This window comes from Phaethon lepturus, unplaced genomic scaffold (assembly GCF_000687285.1).
Source record: "Phaethon lepturus isolate BGI_N335 unplaced genomic scaffold, ASM68728v1 scaffold6496, whole genome shotgun sequence".
Taxonomy (NCBI): Eukaryota; Metazoa; Chordata; class Aves; order Phaethontiformes; family Phaethontidae; genus Phaethon; species Phaethon lepturus.
The window spans coordinates 133,317-157,275 of record NW_010545465.1 but is presented as its reverse complement, the minus strand read 5'-3'; the positions used below and the strand labels follow the sequence as shown (position 1 = coordinate 157,275).

Sequence of the window (23,959 nt, the reverse complement as noted above, 5' to 3'; positions counted from 1 at the left end):
GCGCAGGGGAAGCCGGATCCCGCTGCTGGAGACCCAGTGAGACCCGGCCAAGCTGCCTGCGCAGCCGCAGCCGTCTGTCCCGCTCCGGCACAGCTGGGGCGGGCGGGAATTAGTCCTCAGCTCTGGGACGGCTCTAGCTCTTGCTGTGCTACCTTAAATTGAATTTGAAAATAAAAAATAAAATCTGCTTTGTGCTTAACTGCACACCTTAAATGGGGAATTTTAATAATGTGCCAACAGCAGCAGTTTGGAGTGTCTTACTGAGGAAAAGGTCACTGTGCCCATAAGTTATCCTAGCATTTGATCAGTGGACTCTTTTCCAAAGACTTTAAGTCTCATTATTCACTGCTTATAAAGTCACTTGAGATATAAAAAGTCTTTTTATAGTAATGAAAGAACTCCCACAATTAGCCAGAAGGCAGCCATCTATCTTTTTAAACTGCTCAGTTCGGAGGAGACCAGGAGTTTCAGGCATCTGTATGTGGATGAATTGTTATGACAGTGATAAGCGTAACATTCATGTGGCAAAGCCAGCCGTGGCTGAGTTCATGGAAGGCTGGAGTTTTTATCTAGAGGTGAAAGAGAGACTTTTTTTATTAGTGAAATGTAAAATATGGTTCTCTGAAAAGAGAAAAGTGACTACACATTATTTACAAAGTCCTGAAATCTGCCATTCATTCTCTCCCATTATTCTTTTGGAATTGCAGTTGATTAAAGAATATTGTTAATTTTATCTTCTAAAACTTTAATGGCAAGTACCTTTTGAAGTGCCTCTTCCCTGCGAAAAATGCATACCCTGGAAGAGAAATTGGAGAGTGAGCTTGTGGTAGAGCAGAGACACCGTGAAGTTCACAGGAGAATACAGCATTCAGTGCCAGGCCTTCGCGATAAAAATGATTCGTTCTGAGCACACACACTGGCCTTTGATTGTATTTTTCCCCACCATCAAAGGGTTGCTGTGTGTGGTAGATATCATAAGAGATTTATATAATGTCCTATCCACAAACAGAAAAAGTTTGTAATAATTAATGGAATAAATGATGGTCTAATTATATCAAGAAGTAACTTGACGTATTTTATGCATGCCACAGCTAGTTTAGTCTTTATTGCCCTCAGGCAGAATCCTAATATCATCAGAAAAACTGTTTGTCAATACTAAGAGCAATTTACATAGTAAATACACTCCAGCCTTGTTACATACCCTCTGGGTTAGCGGAGCGTTCGTGCTGGTGGCAGGAGGTGCTGGTGAAGGCAGACCTCACGAGTGGGCAGACTCTCCAGCTGTCACTGTGGGAGGATGACGAGTGCCGGCGTTCCCACCCTGCGGGAAGGGGACGGGTTCAGTGAGAGGGCAGCAGAAGGCCTTCGTAGAGAAGGGTTCAGGAAAGGAAAGGTGGAGGGTGCTGGAACAGGCAGGCGTGAGATAAAGGAGACCCCTCAGGAGCAAAGAAGAAAAAGGCAGAGCGAGAAGAGCAGACAGCCTGAGAGAGAGGAGAGAGAGGCCAGAGGTAGCAAGGCAAGGGAGAGGAGAATGAGACTGGGAATACCAGCTGGAAGAGGATGTAAGAAAGATGGCCGTAGCAACTAGTAGCATGTCTGCTGGGCAAACTGAGGGAGTCAGAAAAGGAGAATAACAGCTGTTCACAAAGGCGCGTCTCCAGGCAGCTCGCTATGGAACTAATGCAGTGGTTCCTCAATTTAATGTGGTGTTTTCATTTCACTCACAAACAAAAGGATTGCAGATAATGGTGCGTTCTCTCTTTGGAAACTCAAGTGGACCTTTTCAGAGCAGTTGCTGTGCTTTCTGAGCTGTGCTTTCTGAGCTGAGCTTTCTGAGCTGTTCTGGTGTTGAAAATCAGCACTAAAGGACTTGAAAGGATCTTTGTGAGATGTGCATTGCTCTAACACACAGTGAGGAGGTGGAGGGGGTATTCTCCAGTTACACAGACTGCCAAGCCTCATGTGATGAAGTGCAGGAATTCAGGTTGTATTTTGACCACAGATTAAAACTGTTAACTCAGTAGTGCTTTTAAACTTGTTGGAGCGGGCATAGTTATCCTGGAGGTGTGAATTGTAGCATCCAAGTGTTTTTCTGAAATATGTCCCAAGGTGAGGGCCCAGATCCACAAAGAGACTAGGTATGGAAATGTCAGATGTCTCCCGGGGAGACTTTTCCATACACTGTTAGAGGAGATTGAAGTGCTCAAAGGCATTTGTGGTGAATGATGGTTATGCCTAACCCCACCAGCTGGAAGCAGGCTATAGGCATGCATCTAAAACACCACCCTTTTTCTATATTCAATACCTTAAATGCAATTAGGCAGTCAGTAAATTCCAGATTTAAAACCCCAAACCTCCTCCTAAAGAGCAGGGGCGGGGGGCGGGGAGGGGGGGGAGATCTTCAGTGATTTCTTTGCTTACAGTGGACTTGACTTCTTTCAAAACATGGAGCACAATCTGCACACAAAGTTTTGGGAGACTCTTCTTGTAGTAGCGCTTTTGTTTTAGTTAGAGATGGCAAAGATGGCTAGAGAAGGCAAAATCATGGAGAAAAATATATTAAACTAGAGTTTGTATTTGTTGGAGAACCAAAGTTGCACAAGTACTTCTCTATTAGTTACTTTGCTCACTTGGTTGCTGTTGTGATGAGAACTATTTCTCCATTCCCTGTACATCTATCTGGGGCACTTTTTCCAATCCATTTTAAAAATCTTTTGAATTCTCTCAGGTAGCTCATTAGGCAATACTTCCAGGCAGTGTCCAGCTGTTCGCTGGGGTCTTTTGGCAATGTCACGTGTCCTTCAAAGAGAGGAGTTGCAGCTGTCAGACCTGCCCACAGATACACTGATTGTGGTGGACTACTCTGACAAAATGAAGCATCGTCTTGAGGTCAGTTGAGAGAAGGGTGCTTTTTTCTGACAGCTGCTGTTTAGGTAATCAAAATTGCTGAGAAGTGACTGGGTTGTCTCCCTCTGGAAGGAAACTTTACAGAGTGGAAATAGGTACATTTCTATGTTTTCCCACTTTTTGTAGCATTGATTTTGTCTTGCTTAGGTTAAGGCTTATCCATAGGCTTTTCAGCCACGGTAGGTTTCTGCTAAATACTGGGAAACGGAAGCGGTGCTGGTTACACATAGGAAGATGCACAGAAGGCTGCAGTACTGGGCATTGCCTTGGTCTATTCAATATCATCAAACCAGCTACGTGAACTATCAAACAGGACAAGCCCCAGCTCTACAGGTAATGGAGATGTAATTCTCATTACAAGCCTGTGGTTCAGCCTGAGGGAAGCAGCCAGAGCCTGCGTCTTCAGCTGCTTGTGTCGCTTTCAGGAGGGATGACAAGATTTGGCGGTCAGGGCAACAAAGAATCAAATGGGAACAAGCATCACTTAACTCATCTGGCTAAGGAAGAGGAAATGTTATTAACCACCATAATAAAAGTTGTCCCTTTACTGAACTTGCATGAACCCTGACTGAGATAGTGATATTGGGTAATGGCTGAATTTGCTGCCTTTTGGATTAGCTTGCTCAAGAAATGCAGCTTAGTACTGAACTGTAACCTAAAAGGTCAGTGTGTCGAATGCCCTTTCTGTAGATGAGCTGTCACATTTGTGTTAGCAGAGCTGCAGTGTCCTCTCCAGCACACGTGTCCCTGGTAGCTCACATGTCCTCTGCCCCCCTGTCCTGCCCGGAGAGCCTCACAGCTGGTGGCCCTCAGCGGTGGAAGTTTTCTAGAGTCTCTATGCGCCGAAAGCTGTAAGTCTGGGAGGAAGGTGGTATGTTTTTGTTCTTTTTCTGTGACTTGCAGTTAGGGAGGGCTCAAATTCCTGTCCTAAAGAAGGACTGGTCAAACTAAGGGACAGTGTTCGATCCGTTGTGCCAGTTTGCCATCCAAGGATGCACCCAGGGTGTGGTAGCCTGGATATATTTAGGGTGAGGGACTGGAGGCAGAGTCAGCTGTGATGAGAGCAGATTTAGCACCTGTCAGGTCAGAAGTATCTTCTGCATGGGTGTTGAAATCTCCTAGGACAGTGAGCCTTGTGTGAACTCCATCATCACGTCAGACGGCATGTCTGTCACTTCTCCGGGAAACCCTTCTGTCTGGATGTCTCTGCTCAAGCAGAATGCTCCGGTTATTCTTCCCTTCGCTTTTACTTATTAAACAGAGGGTCTCCAAGGATTTTACTTCAGCAGAGCTGATCTTAAATTTCAACTTGCATATGCTAGCTATTTGCTGAGGATAGGAGGTTATCTCATGAGCTGCTAATGTGACACCATTTGTGATGGTTGCATTCACATGACTACGCATCTTTTTTCCTTTTTTCCCCGTTTTTCTTTTTTTCTTAATATTGAGGAAGTAAAGATGACAGGAAACATATCAACATTTCTAGCCCTCCTGATTCAAAAATTCTGGCCAGTGTTAGAAGAAATTATCAAGACCAGAAAAGTGTTAGTAGACAAGGCTACTTCATTTCTCAGTCACATGCACTTAAATCCGGGAAGCAGTCTTCATTGAAGGATTGATTGTTTTATTATTTTTTAGAGTTCAAAGCATGAGGATAACCTAACAACCATTTGCCTACTTCTTTCTGTAGTCACTGTTTTGTTATTTAGTCCTGTTCCTCCTTCCTTCTCTGCTGTCCACCTCTGGGTGAGTGGGAATAAGCCTATGTGCAGTGGTGCTGGCATTAGAAGTGGCAGTTGGCCAATGTCAGCTGATTTGTGCTGACAGATGAAAAACAAAGCCCATTTGCTTGTTTATTTCCTGATGCTGATGAAGTTTTGCATGTGGCTGGATTTAGAGCAAGAATGCAAAAGGGGATGGCCAGGATCCAGGCAGTGGCCACCAGTCCCTCTAGGGGAGATGTCAACAAGTGGTCTAGACTTTGCAGTGTGTCCAAAAGCAGAGAAGGAGGAGAGTATTCACTAAACAGAAGCTTAATCAAACAGGGCAGGAGGATGGTTTACATGAGAAAAGATATATTCTTTACTTAACATTCACAACTTGCTTGTGGATTAATTAGCCCATCTGCTACAACAAATGTATTCCCATGTCTTTGTGTTGACTGTTGAAAGTGACTGATTTCTCTATCCACTTAAAATAGTACCCTGGATTCCACTGAAAGTAAGCTTTCCAAGGCAAGGAATTTATTTAATCATCCACTAAGAACCTGTAAGTGGCTTGCTGTAAATAAGTGCTCAGCTGTCTACGGCTCCCAGGGTAACTAGATGTGAGTGTTAAGTTGGGGGATAATGCAGGAGGCAGAAAACCCTTAAAGAAGCTACGTGAAGAGAGCTTCCAACCCCATCTGTAGTATTGGCTTTAGGTTTTAAAATAAATTCTCTCTTCCCAGCCCCGAGTGGGCAGGACAGCTGCCAGCATAGAGTAATTCAGCTATAGATTTTCTTCTGAGAAAGGCGGCATTCATAAATTAGGTGACCTTTATGCAGATCGACAAAGTGGGTTGATGAACTTCAAGTGACAATTTAAACAAGTATTGGGTGTCTGAAGTGCTTCTATTTCATAAGAAAGCAACATAAAGGATGGAATGTTTTTGAAGTCTTTAAATTAAATAGGCATTTAAATGAAAATAGAGGTCAGCCGTAGGTTTCCAGGATAAATGAAAATGTGTATCTTTTGTGATTTTTAACACTCATGTGATTTTAAAATATTATTATTCTTTAGAAATAAATTTGCATGTAAATGGCATTGTTGTGAATTTATGTCTATTTCCTCAGAATAAGGGATAAGTACTGACTGATGTGAATAAACAGAGCTTCTGGTTTTCAAAAAAAAATCTAATAATATATTTTGTATGCTATCCAAATATCTTTTTGCTTTGCTGATGTGGATCTGTGATAAAATGGTCAGCTTGTGCCAAAAATCATGTGGTTCAGCTGGGATACAGAAGGATTGTGTGTTTTATACTTGAATAGGGGAAAAAATGATACGGTACTATGTGGTATTTATTCCCAAGCATTTGCTTTTAGAAGAAACACCATACAGTTATTTGAAACTTAAAAAGTATTAAAAAAGTTTTGTGAGACAGGAAAGTAATTTTTCTGTTCCTAGGGCCTTAGGAATGAGAGTTACTCAGAGGGCCTATAGGATGCTCTTGTTACAAAAACTGCAGAAACTGTGGAAAATTGTGTCCTTGATAGGATCTGAGTTAGAAGCAAGAATGAAGCAAAGGCTGGAACTGAAGAGTGACTAGAAGACCCAGGCCTGAAGCTTTATCTCTGATTGCTCTATTAGGCAGGGCTAAGTCTGAACACCCTGGCAGTATAACTCGTGCTATTGGAGAGGGTTTGTAGAAGCTCACTTCTTGGGGAAATTTCTTTTATTTTCTTATAACATAACTTGTTCTTTGACTGTTCTGGCCCTTCCTCTTATACACCACTGATACTTTTCCATGTAACTTAGATTAATATAACCCGATATAATTTGATGGATGGTTATTTAAACAATAAAATCTTAACATTTTTGGCTTGAGTCATCAGAGAAACCATACATATGCATTAAACTTAAGTGACCAATCCAGAGGCTCTTCATATTACTTGATGACAGTCTAGGCTGCAGTGGTATGGTACTTCTGGGGACCTGCGGCATTCAGCACAGGGAGTTTTGAGCTTTTTTATGTATAGAAAACTGTTCAGATAATTTCTAGCCTTCTAATCACCACATGCATCATCAGAACTAGCCAGAAAGATCAACTGACCTTTGCGTTGGTGGCTACACTACAGTGTGGTTATTTTGCATGTCCTCCTGAGTAACGTGGCCATGAAAGCACTGCTTCTTTGGAAATTGTGTCAGAGGAAAGATGGTTCTACTTTGTACTCATGCACATACTCTGGAAGTGTATGGAGTTGATATATACATGTAATTAATAGTCAACAATATCATAGCCATCCACTATATGAATAGACTATGGTTACACATGTTGCCTCAAATATGACATTTTTAATTGCAAATGCTTCTCCTGACAGGCTTAAAAATGTTACTGAAAGCTGCCAAATGTCTCTTTTGAGTTTACTGGTGGTGTTCTTGTTCGTGTGTTTTCCCTTTTTGACAAGAAAGTTCCAAGAATTTCTTGAATGAAAGAGTGATGTAGCAAAGAAATTTTGGTTTCAAGCAGTATTTGCAGGCATTGGGGAAAAGTCAGTGATGCGATCTGTCCTATTTCTGGGGAGGGTTTAGATGTAGCTCATTAAGCAAAAGTTTTATGACTTCATTGTCTATAGAACAAAGTTAATTCAGGCATGAACTTGCAGTAGAATCCTGTTTCTGATTTGCTGCCAGTGTAGAGATTTTCACAGGGATAAAAATTTTAATCATGTTTTGGTACCCTTCAGATTTTTGCATTTCTTACTTAGAAAACCTTGCCTTTCTACCCCAGCACAGGGTATCATCTCATCTCCACAGTACCTCCCAACAGTTAGGACCTGTGCAGCAGTCAACAGCAGTCCCATTGCTCTGGAAACAGCAGAATGGTATTTTAAGTGTAAAGATCTTCCACAGCCCCTGTGTCCAAGAGCTTAGCTACTGACTGACATTGACAAATTAGCTCTCACATTCTGTAGCGGGCTGATAGTTGGGGAATTTTGCCCTAAACACCTGAATTTGTATGAATTTAGCATCACACAGCTTTGCAGTTACCTTTTTTAATACCTTAAGGCCTCATCTAGACTGGGAGGAATTTGCTGCTTTGCCTGTAGCAGAGAGAAATCTTGCCACAGTCTTTCTGTTTTGACAAGCTATGCTGCATTTGCAGCATAATTTTCTCTGGTTTATTATTCGTCTGTTTGTAGCAATTTCTTCAGTTTTTTTGATTTAGATTCCTCTTTCGTTAAAAGAGCAGCAGCTGACTGTGTTAGTCAAATCTTCCTATCTTTGGTCTTAATGCTTGTATAATGGCCATAGCAGATTAAGTGACAAAACATTGAAAATTGGCCTTGTTTCTTTTTAGACATCAGAGACATGTTTATTGACATCTGCATTAATAACAATGCTGTGCCAGAAATCCTTTAAAACAGTTGCATGCCACAGAAAATGCTGAAATTGAAAATTAAAGACATTCCTCCTCTTTTATTTGTATTTTATGAGGTGAATAAAATAGCATGAGAGAAATAATTTTACATGTCCTTTTTAAATACTGCAGTTTCTTTGCTGTGTTCAGATTCCGTTGGGACAGTTATGGAAGGTTCCAAACCATTTCTGATTTCTAGCAAAGATTGAAGAATTCATTTCTCCTCCCAGCTTTATCTTAACTCTTGCGTGGATGCCAAAATATGGTCCAGTCAGTGTCAGCACATGGCTTGATATACTACAGAAACAATTCGTCCTCCTATATTTTACACCCATATTTTTATGCTGCCTTTTCTCTTGTGAGTAACCCTTGGTATATTTTTCTGTTTTTCTCTAGGTCAATGGGAAGGACCTCTCCAAGGCCACTCACGAAGAGGCGGTGGAAGCTTTTCGCAATGCCAAGGAGCCAATTGTAGTTCAGGTTTTACGACGAGCCCCAATTAGCAAAGCTCATGGTAGTTCTCAGGATGTTCGGCTTGTGGATGCCAGCACTCAGACTGACATCACTTTCGAGCACATAATGGCTCTGGCCAAACTAAGGCCTTCCACACCACCAGTTCCTGATATCTGCCCTTTCCTACTTTCAGACAGGTATGGTTTATCTTCTCCTGTGGGCTTGAGGCATGGCAGTGGTAGGCTTATAGTCTTCTCTTGAAAAAGTCTCAGGAACACTTTAAATAAAATATAAATGTTGTTGATAACCACTGTCCCATTCAGGCTTCAGTGACAGTTTTCCTAAACTTAATTCCTGGGAACTTGCCAGCCAAATGCTGGCTTGAGCCTACCACTTACTGCTGCGCAGCTAGGACCATGATATGTGTATATTTTTGAATTGTTACTGGATATTACTAAACTGTGTGCTACTGCGATTGAAGTTCCCACACCCTCAGCATGGGCAAAGGTTTCCTACCTCTGCTAAGACAGATACACACTGGGAGCTGCATGGTTGGGATCCAGCCTTGGGTCTAAGGCTGTACCTCAGTGCACATTATAAAGACCTCATTCTTTGTGCTCCAAGCCCCTTTAACAGTGCAGTTTACTGACATTTTTAAGTGTGCGGTTACTCAAATGCACTTCACCACCCTGTTATCACTTTAACAGAATAAGATAATGCAAGTTGTTTTATGTGAGTTCTTGAACAATCTGTGAGCCTGGTGTGGGTTGTAGATTGTGGATGTTTAAGATTTTATAACCAGATAATTAGTGAGTTGCCCCCAGCCATGACACAGCGCATGAATCTGGAGTTAGGTACCTTCATGAGCATAAGAAATCCCAAATTGTCACAACTAAGTAGTTTGGCCCAAAACAGACCCTTTTAAGAAATCACCCTGTGTAAATGTAACAAAAGGTGAACCCAGCAAAATGAACTCAGCCAGAGTATGAGTTTTTGAAAAGAAAACAGCTCATGCTACTTCTTGGTACAGTTTCTTTCAGCCTTTCAGGCCATTCACAGTAGCATTCGAGAGATGAGAAAACTACAGAGAAGTGGGGGGCTTATCACTTTTTAATTTAAAAAAAAATATTGTCTGATCTACTGTTGTTGTACTGCTTTGTTCCACATAGCTGCCATTCTCTTCACCCAGTGGAGCATGAATTTTATGAAGGTAATGAGTATCTTTCCAGCCTGCCTGCTGATGCAGATAGAGCAGAGGACTTTGAGTATGAGGTAAGATCACTGGCGCACTGCAGCCTCTCTTTCTGTTATTACAGATACGGTATTTGCACAGCTGATAGCAGTCTCCTCTGAGAAAAATAAGAGTGGGAACACTTAAAAAATTGGCACCAAATACTGTTTTATTTTACACCTGTGTAATGTCACAGGCTTTACTGCAGTTAGACTACACATGTGAAATGTGAAAGCCAAATTCTGCAGTGGGTGACTACATACAAGTCCAAGAGGCATATTAAACATGTTCCCTCTTAGTGCAGTGGAGACTGTAACTCAGATGCTTTGCTTTTTCAGTTTTAACAGTTTAAAGCAAGCCTCTCCAAAATTAAAAATAGCAACTGGAAGCTTAATTGCTCCTCCCTCCCCCAATTTTAAGAATTAATTGGCCTTGTATCTCATGCCTTAGGGATCAGTCTTCCAGATACTTGGGTGTATACTTGAGTGTTTGGAAGATCAGGCTACAACTTTGAAAATTAGTGTAATTTCTATTACTTGCTCTTTGATATTTGACATCGTAAGTATTGCAATTATAAGAAATCGTGCTCTGTGCCACCAATCTCCCTTTGCTGTTAATGCATTGTACTCTCCAGTGACAAGGGTGTTTCCGAGTCACTGGAAAATCATTATGTGAGGCTTCCCAAAATGATAACATGAGATTGGTGAGGTGGTTTTTCATCAGATTTTCATTTCAATATCTAAAGTCTTCTTGCTGGCCAGTCATTAGCTTTTCATGTTTTCCACTATCATCCAGTAACAAAATATTTGTAGGGACAGGCATAAGAAGCAGGTTCTTTTTATTATTAAACAGTGCTGAGTCTTTCCATAAGTTCAAGTTACTGTATTTTAAATAGGAGTAACTGTAAATAATTAAATATCTTTAATGCAAGGTTAAATATATCCTAGCCTCCTGTTTGCTCTACCTTAAGAAACCTTTTTAAAGGTTTCATAAAACTGGTTGACATTTGGAAATTAAATGAATGGCAAAAGCTTTGGCAAATATGCAGTGTGTTCACTTTTATCGTGTCTTTAGCAGCTAAGATGCTCTATTGCAAGTTCAGCCCATTGTTCGTGCCTTCTAGCAGCCTGGGGAATCAGAAGTTCTTCCCCCAGGAAGCAGAAAAGTCAAATAACATCTACTTACTGAATCTCAATCAGAACAAGCTAACTTTTATTTGAACTCCTCAAAAAATCATTGCTAGGGATTAGGGAAATCATTATTTCCTCCCAGTTGGGTTTTGGTGTGATATCTCGCAGCACAAGATTCTCAGAGCTTAAGTTCTGTTTTGACCCCCCATGTGTAATGTAATATTAAATTTCTCTGTCGAGTGTGCTTGTTTATGATATTTCTTCCTTACATGTAATAGAAGCTATTTTTCTAGTAATATTTAAATAAATAATGTAAGCACCTAGAAAGAATATTTTAAAAAATTGTTAGAGAAAAATAATTTTCACCATTTAATCAGAATATCAGTGACATATTAAAATACTGACAGTTTTTAAAGAGTCTACCTGGTGGAATCAAGTCCTCTTTATGACCATTATTAATCCCTAATAATAGCTGGCATAAGTATTGTGACAACGACAAATGCTTGGGCAGGTTCTCAGTTGCCTGTAATCTCTACTAATCACAGCATCATAGTCATTAATTTGCTGTCAGCTGTGATTCAGTTGCCCAGGGCAAATTCACTGAGCGACTGAAATAAAGTTTTTCATGTGAAATTTAAATAGGGAAGGAACTGCTAGCTTCCTTTGAGAAGAATGCTTTCTACTAAATATGAAAGTTTTGATGGAGAAACAAGAACACCTCGGAGCCTTTAACCAGCAGAGCTCTAAACATGAAAGACATTCCAAAAATTTAAGCCTGTATGGTAGTATTATGATTGAGGTTGGTTGTATTATCTGTTATCTCAGGTCCTTATAAGATGTTATTAAGCTCCCTTGCCATAACTAGGTAGACGAAAAAATTGAGAGCATTGTCCCCAGAGATGTGTCTCTCCATCCAGAAAAAAGTTTCATAACTGACAGAGTCAAAAGGGATTTACTAGTTGCTGTTGCCGATCCAGGGGAGAAGCAGCAGGACAGTGAGTGGAACAGAAGCTATGGTCTCTACAACAGTATTGGCTTAGGTGTACCCCACTGTGGCCACTCAGTCCCACGCTTGCCCTGATGTTTTCTGGCTCCTCGGTTATGCCAGTGTTACATTTTGTGAAACAGATGTGAGAAGTACTCCAATATTTTTTAAAAATAGATGTCTAGAAGGGTTGTTTTTAGCTGTCCCAGCTGCCTGATCTAGTTTCCAGCATAGCTCCACAAATTACTGTGCTGTGGCAGCAGCATCACAGAAGGAAAAAATGCCCAAGCACTTGGGAAGACAACAACTTATAAAATCAGCATTGTCCACCCACCACCTACGGGTGAAAGCAGCAAGAAGAGAGGGTGCAGAAGCTCTGCTCACACCACCCTGCAGGCTGCAAGCGCTGGTGTTTAGGGGAAAGAGGTTTCTTGTTAGTACTGTGCTTTCTGTAGAAGGAGGATTGTATCAGTGCTCCCTGATTTTATCATTGTTTTTTTCTGCGTAACAACTTTCTGGTGTGAACCTTATCTCATCACACACAGCAAAAAACCTACCTGCTGTCAGGAGTATGGTCCAGTTTCCAAACTGCACATTAGCTTTCCCATTGTACTAAAAGGATACAGATAAGCAGCTCACAGGTCTCCGTGGCAAACGTAATAATTTTTAAATGGAACCAAAGCCAAGCCTGGAGATTTCAGAAAGGAATTGAAACAAAATAGTGCGCAGAAAAAGAACTAGAGCAGCACCTCGTTATTTCCTAGAAATGGCTTGTAAGTGAAGAACTCATCAGTTCTGAGACACAAATGCAAAATACTCAGGCAAATTAGGAAGTAAGGAAATAAGATGACTCACAACTGAGGTGCTGTAAACAAGAATGATTTCCAAGAAAAGGAATGTCCTGGAAAGCTTTGACCAGCTTGGAACTTACTTACAGATACATGTTGGCGTTTAAGTACCTGAGTTACCACCATAAGAAACAAACAGGAGGATCACATATGATAGCCAGCACTGGGGATATGGACTTATACTTGCCAGTGTATTTGGTAGGATTAGACACTTAGAAGACTCTTCTCCATTTGTAAGCTAGGAAAACCCAATGGGTTGTGCTCAGATTGTCGCAGCACAATAAACTCGAGTATGAGCCAATTGTCTTGGAAGGATGAACTGCCTGAGAGGCTCATTAGGCTCCTTACAGTACCATACTTTAAACAAATGGCTGGGAAGATGATGAAGCTGAGGGATTGGTGATAGCCAACTTGAGCATCCTTATATTGCTGCTGCAAAACTTGTCCTAAAAAGAATCCAAATTGTTGGTAGATATTGAAGCAGGGGTCGGAGCCAGCATCTGTCAGTGTTGGCAGAAAGAGATCAAAAGATTTGCAATTCTGGCATAGCCAGATACCCATGAGAACTTTTAAGATAAAGCAGGAATTGACTGATTTGTAAATGCTTGGTTGGACTTGCAGTCAATAGCACTGAGAGAGAGCCAAAGATTCAGGACAAACCCACCCAGTCTGGCTGTGAGTGGCTGTTGTGCTGCTGGAATTACATCATGTGGTGTTAGAGTATACATCACACTCTCTGATACCAATGAGGTGAAAAGACCGAAAGCATCACAGCCCCCAGTAAGTCTGTGTTAAACATGGCTCTAAAATTTGTCCTTCTAAGAAGAACAGAGGATACTGGTGCAAGAGACGAGTAAATAAACTAATGGATGTGCACTGCTTTAATAACATTTCTAAACCTACAATCCAGGACAGAGAAACATCATATACTTGGTCTGGAACATTGGCAGTAATACAGAAATTAAGAGGACAAAGTCACTTAAATGGTGGAACAGTAAAAAAAAAGGAAAAAAACCCAAAGAATGTTGTAAAGACAAAGCTGGACAAGAGAAAGCATCACTGATACATATTCAGTGTGAGACTGCCTTTCAATAAGAGGGGCAGAAGAAAATGAGATGTTACAAGCAGGCACAAGCAGGTAGTGCCATTTAGTCAACAGGTCCTTATGCAAGGGCAGAGACCTTCGTACCATCTATGTACTGAAGTAGCTTTTGAGTAAAAGCAAAACGGGAAGTGATTGGTTTCTGCCGTGAGACCAAATATCTCTGGGGAATTGCAGCTTTGAAAACCTCTTATATCTGACAGAGGAAAAGATTCTTATTTCTGGCTTTCTGGCTGAATGCTTCTTACAAACACAAAAGTAGACAAACCTTGAGAAGGAATAGCAGTGAGTCGAGGTAACTATTCTTCCATATATGAGGAAAAGTAGGATGAAGTTTGCTCTCAGAATGAGGGGGTTTTTTGGAGGGAGGTTGGATTGTTGGAGTTGATGTGGATGTGTGAGGGAGACCAGCATAATTGCCTAAAAGACTACCAGCTCCGATTGTTCTCATTTTTAGGCAAAGGCACAAGTGATTGCTTCAGTACAATGACATAGCTTGCAGGAGCCTGGAAAGCCACATCAGTGGTCCAGCATGCCAGGATTAGCATTTTCACAGTGAAAAAGGCAGAATGGCAGCCATTGTGTTAGCCTGCCTGGGTCTGATGACTCCAGTTTTAATACATGCAAATAGTAGTGCTGACAGATTGGGGCAGTATTAAGACCAGTACCTGGGAGAAGTTGCTAAAGATTGAGTTGACTCTATATGAAATTATGAGGTACTCTGATGCTCTTCACTTAAGGTATTAGAAACCATTGAGGTTTGTTATTTTACTTTTTTGCTCAGGAAGTCAGTGTATGTCACTACATCAACAATCACGAGGCATGCGCAGGTGAAATCTTTCTGTGGTCAATTTTTACGAAGCCTTTTGTGTCCAGAAAATTAAAGGATCGGAGGTCCTGCAGGAAACAGCAGGCACAAAAAAGCAAAAAGAGCATAGTATTTCGAGAAAAAGTCATGTGAGAATTTTCCCACCTGATGCCTCTGTGAAGCTTGGAGCTTGAGCTAGAAACTACACACCTCCAGTTCTGGAAAATTGGACTTCTGGAGATTAGAAGATTCACATAAAAGTTGCTTTACTCCATCATCAGTATCTCCTCCTGCACGGAGCAACCCATAGTGCTCTGCGGGTTGGTTAATACCTCAGGGCAAAAATGAATACTCTTAAGTTCATGTTCTGCTTTGTAGACCCAAAGGACAGATTTTCAGTCAGAATAAGGAAATAAATGTGTGTGTATGTGTGCTGAATGTAAGTGCTAATTTATAGTTATGCACAGACGTTCATTTAAATGTTTTGATAAGTATTTGCACTGATAAATCTGTTAACTGTAAGTGTAGATTAGTCCTTTAAGTTTACCACTGGTGTTATCCAAACCTGTTAAGGTTTCCAGTTGACCTGAGCATTTCTGGATCAGATGCTCCTGGCTGTTTTCAGAAAAGGCTAAAAATGAGCCTTGAAGAGAGAGAAGCTAGAAAACTTTGGGAACTGGCCACAAGTAAGGTTTTGTGTAGACCTCTTCTCACTGACCACTTAAAACTCCCAGAGAGGAAAATTTTATCCTCTTCTCTGTGTTCCTCTTACTGTGTCTGAGCATTGCAGCAGATGCAATGCAGCAGTAACGCATTGGTTTACTCTTCCAGTAACACTCATGCCGTCATGATGAGGGAAGGTACTTCAAGCGCCATTCAGATTTCCCGTTTCTGTGACATAATGCTTTTGAAAGGATCGATTTTAGTGGGTTTTTTCCCTGAGAAAAAAAGGAGTAATGTTGTTCAGATTAGCAGTCTGAGTGAGGCTGTTTCAATAAAGTTACTTGAACACGTGAGTGTTGGTGGGTTGAGGCCCTCATGGGCCGCTAAAGCGTGGTCTCTGGTGACTTTCTGAGAGGCCCACCGCTGCTGTCATAGGCCAAGAGAGACCTGCCTGCCCTGTGAGTTCGTATTTAAGGCCTTTTCAACACATGGATTATTTAACCAGTAAACCAAACAGATCTGTCTATCTTGTAAATACATATTTAGGGCCTTTTTAACATGAGGATTGCTGTGCTGATAGCCCGTAACAGCTCCCTTCAGAGCTGTGATAGCCTGCAAACACCCCCGCGTGAGCATTACAGGCACGTGCGGCAACGCAATTGGCGCTCCTGCTCCGATTGCTAACACCTGAATAAACAGCTTCTATGGGAACAGCTTCTGCGCACACACTGCCAGCGCTTCCGATTGCTGCAGTCGGGCTCTTTTGTTTTGTTACCTGATGAGTGTTTCTGTACAACGAAGCTAACCCAGGAGGTGGACGTGTAACCATCAAAATGGAAAACATTTCTTAGATAAGAGTTTTCTAGAAATTCCTTACATGTAGCATGGAATTTCTCTGCACAGCTATGAAGTCATGTGTTTTACTTAATAGTGTAAAGGGATGAGAGAGAGAGAGAAAGGGAGAGGGAGAGAAGCCTTGTTTTGGCAGGGATCACTCAAGCCCAAGTTCCAGCCGTGTTCAGGTAGGATGACAGCGATGTGAAGGGGCAGAACCACTACAGTACCCCCGTGACTTGCTAATCAGGTTGTGCTTGTTTCTTCTGTATTTCCTACAGCATCCTACTGCATTCTTTTTTTCCTGAACTTCTTAAAACTTGGGATGAATCCAAAAAGAGCCTGTAGCAAATAAAAGGCAGGTTTTTTTAATTCAGCAACTACCAGATGTAACTTAAAAGAGAAGGATCCTATTGGGGAGGTGCGTGTTGCAGTGTAGAAGAGCTGAAATGGTGGACAAGGTTGTGTCTTTCCATTGTCATCCGACCCGACTGGTGTGGTAAGAGGAATGTGAAGAACCTTGCTGGTAAACATGGTGTGGATTTTCAGTGGAAAAGCAGATGCTTCTCACCACATGCCTTACCTTACACACCTGCTGTTGTGGTGAAGGGACTGATCTGACAGCTCAGAGTGGGCTTAGGTAAACTGGGACTTGCTGTATCACGTTTATTTTCTGACCATCAGTTCGTACCAGCCTAGCGGTTATGGCTGCATTGTGGATGCCATGGTATAGAGACATTTTACTGACACCATTATTCTGACTTTTGGTGGCAATTCTTAGTACGGCGTCTGCCGTTGAGAAGTATCATGAAGGAAGTGAACAGGTCTGTGCATGCCTGTGATCTGTGGTCTTAGTTGCTGAGGAGACTCCTTCTGGTTTGTGGGGTCTTGGGCTTTTTTTTTTCCATTCCTACCTTCGTATCGTACAACTCTTGAGGGAAAAAATGGACTGTATTTTAAAGCTATTAATTGAAAAGCTTGTAAGGAAGTCTTCTGGACAAGTAAACAGATTATTAGAGTTGTTTCAGTTGGACCTGAGAAAACACTACAATGATCAGGGCTTCTAAAACCCTTCCTTTAGATTTTTTCCTTTTAACTCAAAAGGAGTTCTGGGCTGCTAACACCTGGCCTGTGATCCAGCTGACTGTCACTACAGACTAAAAATGGAAAAGGTCACAGTTAAAATGGAGAAGTGGCGCTGGAATATTTTTTTTTCTGTAGTCCTTTGAATAATACTGCATAATGATTAAAAGAAGACTCTTTTAGCATGCATTGGGTGTACTACAGCACAAGATCATGTATTTCACTGGCATTTTTATTTTTAAAATGCCTGGGGATTTAAGTCAGCATAATTTACACATAGACAGTAATAAGTATGTAATTTCTCCCTAACTGTGGTCAGTTGTACACTGTAAATGAGCAAAGGAGCGGTAAAAGCAGCAGTCCTTTCCTTTTACTTTTTCAGCTGTCTTCTAAGAATTGAAATCACTTTTCAAGCATAATTTAATTAAACTTAACACCATTCCACTGAGGTTCTTCGGTGTTACTATGTCCTGTATTGCTACAGGAATTCCACAAGCAGGTGAACTAAGGACAGTCATATTGAGAGACTTGCCAAGTCAGTCAGTGACAAAACTGGCAGTAAAACCCAGGAGCCTTTACTTGTAATGCATATCTTTTTTGGCCATTAAATCACTCTTCTCCCTTGCTAGTCCTTGGATCATTTAGATGGAAAAGGATGTCAGGGTAGTTTCTGCCACGGTTGTTTGTTAATTTTGAGTGTGTTACTGTATGTCATCACAAAATTCTGACATTCAAAGTAGATGAAGTTGCTGTCATCTCACCCCCCCTAAGTAATGAATATCCCAATTTAGGGATTTGAACTGTGTCCCCACCTACAGAGGATCATGAGAGAGTGGGGAGAAAAAGACAAAAAGCTGACATGGGTAAATTTATCAAAGTTATTACGATTTATTGTGTTTTAAAACAGGAGGAAAATATATCAAGTCAGTGATACTCATTTTGTTTCATGATTTCATAAAGCAAACACAGAGTTGCTCCTCACTTCACCTGAAAGCTAATGAAAATTCTTCCTTGTTGTCAGAGCTTATGCTTTCCCACGAAAATGAAGAAAAGTGAGCTTAGTTCAGCAGCACTTCATTGTTGGGCAACATTACAACATATGGTATGTGTTTTTCACTCAGCAAAGGAAGAGGAAGATGCTGGCAATATTTTCATATTTATGGAAATCTGTGGATTATAAATCTTCTGTTTTGGAGAAATGCTTTGTTTAGACAGTTTTTATACTATCATCCCACATACCTCCATATATGCTTAACAGTGAAAATGTTTCTAAGGTTTTATTAATGCTATTTTTCATATGCCTTCTGCTTGAAAGCTCATGTAATCTGTCTTGGAGACATGAAATCTAGCTATACACACAAAAGATGTGAGAAAATAATTTCTTTTACACAGTCTTTTAAAAATAACCTAAGTCATGTTAACCAGCTTATTATAATGTCACTATTTTAAAGCTCAGTATCCTAGGAAATTCAAGAGCACAGGAAGCAAGGGCCAAATCCCCCTAGCAAGAGGGAACCTTTTACAAGAAAATGGACTTTAAACAAGGTTTCAATATTATGCATGCTGGGCCTTCAGAGGAGGAATCAAAAAAGCAGGAGAGGTCTTTTCTCTGGAAGTTTGCTTTTTTATTTAATGAGGCAGCTCTTCAAAGAGAATGTGATAGTCGTTCCTGGAGGGCATGGTTTGGTGAGCAGGAGTACAGGTGAAACTGTGCATCAAAAAGCAGATGATGAGTTTGCTTTGTATTTCATCTCATGATTTCACCAATCTATACAAGTATAAGTTTGGGGGTGGAGGACTCTTCCATGTGCAACAGAAGTTTGAACAGCTGAAACTCAGCATGGATATGGTGCCCATAGACCCCATTTTGGTGCCAGAAAAATAAAAATGTGTTTTAAAAGTCATTGCCTATTGCTTCATGTTCTTGATTTATAGGCACATGTATGTGATTAAAATTTGCATATTTTAACTCTACATATTTTAATATGTATGTATCTCAAAGTAAACAAGAGCATGGATGGGGTAGAATTTTAGCTTACTGCTTTCTAAGAATTTCTAATTTTGTAAGCTCAACTTTAAATTTAGCTTTTTCATAGTATTTTACCTTTACTGTGTCTGAAAGGCATAAGCTGAATTACAGGAAGGTACATTTCAAGGTCAGGTTGGACGGGGCTCTGAACAACCTGATCTAGTTGAAGATGCCCCTGCTCATTGCAGGGGGGTTGGCCTAGATGACCTTTAGAGGTCCCTTCCAACCCAAACTCTTCTGTGATTCTATATTTCACATAGCTGTTTAAAACTGAAAAATTACATTTTCAAGTTGATTTTAATTAATATTCAAAAATAGCCTTCACACAGCTGTAGATCAAGGCTGTCCAAACATGTATTTGTAACTGGTTAGGAGTTTGAATCTACAGCTACATGTTCTGCTGTCCAGATAAATGCTTACTGCAACAGATGTTGGTACATCTGTTATGCCTCCCCATTTCGATTGGCTGCCTGGGTGTTTAGGAAGTGCTGATGAGGCAGATAAATCTTCTGGCACGTTTCAGGCCCCAAGCAGGCAGGCAGCAGTACTAATGATGTTTACAGTACGGAGCCAAGTGCTGGGCAGTAATGTTTTGAAATACAGCAAAAATAAAGTATGATTTTACCTGCAATAGGTGAAATTTATTGTAAAAAGTGAAAGCTAATTACACCAGGTGATTCTCAGATGATTTGAACTGCAGCTATGACAACCCCTAAACCTCTGGACTTTGTGTATCTAAGGTTTGTTGCTTAGAAAAAGACACTTTTTAGTTTAGAAAGAGCTCGAAGCTATGAAGGGGCTCTTTAATAAATTTAGGGGAGTTGGGAATCAGGTTTAGAAACAGCTGCAGCATATGAGGTTTTTTGGAAGGGGAATAGCTGTCTTCTGGGGGCTTGAAGTTCCTGATCTTATCAGAATTCTTACTTTCAACAGATTTTCTTCTACCCTTTGAAGCATGTCAGATATGAATGTTTTTTATACCATTAGAGTCAGGAAAACTCCAGACATTGGGGTCTTCTCCTGAGAAGGTCCATGGTATATCAAAGAGGACAAGAAGGATATATCTGACAGTCTCAAGTGTGGAGACTGGTTTCCAAGCACATAGAGCCTTTGCAGGTGTTGGATCCCTTCCAGACTTTAATCTCCAACACAATGAATGGCAAACAGAAATGTAGGAGAAGTCACTGTAAAGATTTTAGCACTGATGTCATGTGCTAATACTGTCACATTCCTTTCTGTAGACATCACCCCGAAATTTTCCAAGTTGCTTTCAAGTACCGCTATTTGAGGCAAGTCCAGAAATTGCAGGGAGACCCTGTCATAGAGGGGCAAAGAAGTGGATGCTGATTATGCAGCTGATATAGTTATAGTTGGTTATGTTTTATAGTGTACAGTCTACAACGTCTCTGGACAACTCTTCTGGTGTTTGACTACCCTCATGGTAAGAAACATTTCCCTAAATATCTAATTGGAATTTTCCTGAGTAGCAACTCATGTCTGTTGTCTCGTGTGGCTGTCACAGTGCACCTCCACAAAGAGTCTGGTTCTGACTTCTCTGGACTCTTGCATTTGGTGCTTGAAGGAAGCAGTAAGATCTCCTTATTAAGAAGATACTTCTCTTCAAAAGGCTAACCGGATGCAGTTCTCCCAGCCTCCCCTCATAGGAGATGTGCTCCAACTCCCTAATTGGTTAGTGGACTTCTAGCCAGATGTGGTGTATTCCTACCTGATAACCAAGAGAAGGTCCATTCTAACATTTTATGTCAAAGCCATTTTCATTGGAAAACAAATTGGGGAGCAAATTCTGGAAAGCCCCAAAATCAAAAAAATTACACTGGTAAAGTTTGAGGGTTTTCTCCCCGCTACCCTTTAAATGGCTCAGACCAGTGATTCCTTAGCTCTATCTCTTATTTTTCAGTGTTGAAAGCCAAAGAGTTTCAATCTGAGGGTCAGGATAGGAGCTTTAATGAAAAGTCCAAATTTTTTTCTTCAAATACATGTAATAATAAATCTTTTTCTTTTATTTTTTGTCAAATTTGTCCAAAAGCAAAGGACTCCTTTGGAATATATAGGCTGTGAGTCAGTTTAGTGTGTTCACACACACTGCACAATGGAATAGTTACTACTCCAGTCTGCTTATCTCATTTTACCATAAGCTTCAGTTTCTGTCTTGTCTGTGCTATTCCCACCTACTTTGTTCAATTAGAAGAAAGTGAGAATGTAGGATCTAAGATTAGTGAAAAGGAAACCCTTCGCTGCATATCATCAGCTAGTTAATTATACTTTAAAGTCTTCCCGTATTCTTGCAACTTCACACTTGTATTGAGTGAAAGACCAAAAGTGAGGACCAAAGATGACTGCTGAGAAATACTATATATAAGCAGTTCATCATGGATATCTCTGATCAGAAAGCAAGAACTCATGGTTTTCACAAGTGCAGAACATACCAGAAGGGGTGTTGTGTCCCAAGCAGGTGAAAACATATATGCATATATAACATAGGGAAATATATGTATCTAGTTAAGTACTTCTAATAAATTAGCATTCATACTGCACTATGGGGAAGTTACAGAAATAAAGACAATTAATAGGGAGGTGGAAGAATTAGGAAGAAAAGTAAGACATCATGGCTTATTTGAAATAACAAAGTATGCTGAGGACATTTTACTTTCCAGAAAGTGCGATCATCCAGACAATAGGAAAAAAAAATGTTTTTTAATAGTGTTTAGGGTACTTTATGTTTAATACTTCCCATAAGGGTTGATTTTTTAATTTATCTTTTTGACAGGGATCTGAAGGTTTGGTATTATGCGTGCTAGCTAAGGGGGAAAACTCAGGTTCAAGTGGATGTTTGTGACTTCCTGGAGGATATGCTGTCAGCTCTTGAGCCTTTTGCAGCCAGGAAGCCTGTAATCTGTAAAGGATTTTTTTTTTTCCTCTTCAACTTCCTTATGAAATACACTCATTGTAAAGTCCACCATGTGTCTTTAAGCTCAAGGCTGAAAATATCCTTTAAAAGCAAGTCAGAAAGGCCACACCAAGCCTGCAAGGCCCACAGAATTAAAAGTTGTGTTTATCTCATCCCCATATGCTTAGACCCTTCCTCCCGCTGCAACGCTAAATTTGTTCATAGCACAGTGATCAAAGGTTTCTCACAGTCGTAGTCCAGCTCCATCGTTCATCCAGCCCAACCTGTTCCCCCATCTGCTCCGTGACTGCTATCCACCCCCCCCACCACCCATTGGGAGTCTTAGCTGACACTTGGGTGTCTTCTTCCTCCTCCTCCTCACAGCCATCAGACTGTTACTGATGATCACACATCAGACTGCTGAATATGCACTGGCAGGCTTGCCATGTCTTAAGTTACTCCACTGTTTGGTTTCCTACATAGAAGTGTAGTTGCGCACCAAAAATTTGCTCTCCAGAGCTGCAGGGAGAGAGTGAATTCCCATATTCGATGGAGCTTCTCTATTATCAAAGGATTCATCAGCTACAGGGCCAAATCCTGCTCCCACAGTTGCAAGATGGTATTTTATTAATAGGTGCCTATATGTCAGCATATTAATTCTGTTTTTTTCTCCTACTTTTTTTTTACTCCTTTTTTTTTTTTTTTAACACTGGTATCATTGTCTACAGCATCCTGCTGTCCCAGAGCATTCTTCGTCTGGACACAAAGCTGTGTGTGGCTCTAAGTATAGCTATAAAGCAGGGATCAGCAGAGAGTGATTTTGTTTTTAAACATTTCTCATTCCATGTTGTATTTGCTTTTGGATTATGCATCAGAGAAATGCTTGCTGATATTTTTCCTTTCCGCTTTGATGTAAACAAATCTTGTATCGGAGATTCTTAAATCTAAACCAGACTTTAAAAAATGAGGATTAAATGAGACCTTAGGCTTTAAAGTAGAGCCCCCACCCCTTGGACAGACCATTGTTTTTCCCCACCATGTGGAATGGAGATAACCCTCTGTTTCTTTGTGGTAAGCTACCAACCAAATCCATTCTGGCAAATCTGACACCCAATGTGATTTGTCCTTTTCGATGCTGTTTATGAGAAGTCAGGACAGTCTTCTGTCAAAATTGATAAGTGAGAAGACAGTGGGGAATGCAATTTTATTTGTAACGGCACAGCTGCCAGCAGTTCCAGCTTGTTTACATCTCGGCTGGCTCTGTCTTGCTCCATAGCTTTTCTATTTCCATCCAAATAGCCCTCAAGTACATTGTGGATGTGCCTGCCTATGTAAAATCTGCATAACAGAATATACTGGGAGTATATTATTAGAGAGGGGGAAAAAAAGAACTTAATTTCCTTAGGTTATTTTCACACCTCAAGAATGTCAGTCACTTTAAAAGCGAAATCTTGAACTCAAACAAATCTCCATACACATTTACAGAATGGGCTCTAAAACTGAACTATAATCTGCTAAAATCCTGCAATAGCAATGCTTGTTACCTTCCATGGTGAAGGTACCAGAGGAGTTAAGGGCTTTGCTTTTCTGATAGACGCGTTCTTTTTCCCGTGGAGGTGGACAGTGTCTGTAAATTAAATCCGCTACAAACATTTAAATATGAGTTTATTCGTCATGATGAGTGAACCTCCCTGCAGTGACCTGTGAAGGGGGGGCAGTTTCATTGCACTCTGTTTCATGCTGAATCCTTCTGCCAGGTAGCCTGCAATGAGCCTGCCTTACGTAGACATTAGTCTATTTCCTGGAAAATCCTTTCGACAAGAGAGCGTAACTCTTGATGGCATTAGGATAGTTCT

General features: G+C 40.8%; 1 protein-coding gene across 1 annotated transcript in view; it reads left to right on the top strand.

Annotated features, from left to right (window-relative positions):
* The first annotated feature begins 1,297 nt into the window (after positions 1-1,297).
* Positions 1,298-23,959, top strand: part of PDZRN4 (PDZ domain containing ring finger 4) — a 50,541-nt gene continuing 27,879 nt past the window's right edge. Inside the window, 4 exon segments of the mRNA XM_010288953.1 lie at positions 1,298-1,508; positions 2,729-2,889; positions 8,411-8,679; positions 9,652-9,754. Of these exon segments, the coding sequence (XP_010287255.1) occupies positions 1,298-1,508; positions 2,729-2,889; positions 8,411-8,679; positions 9,652-9,754 (744 nt within the window).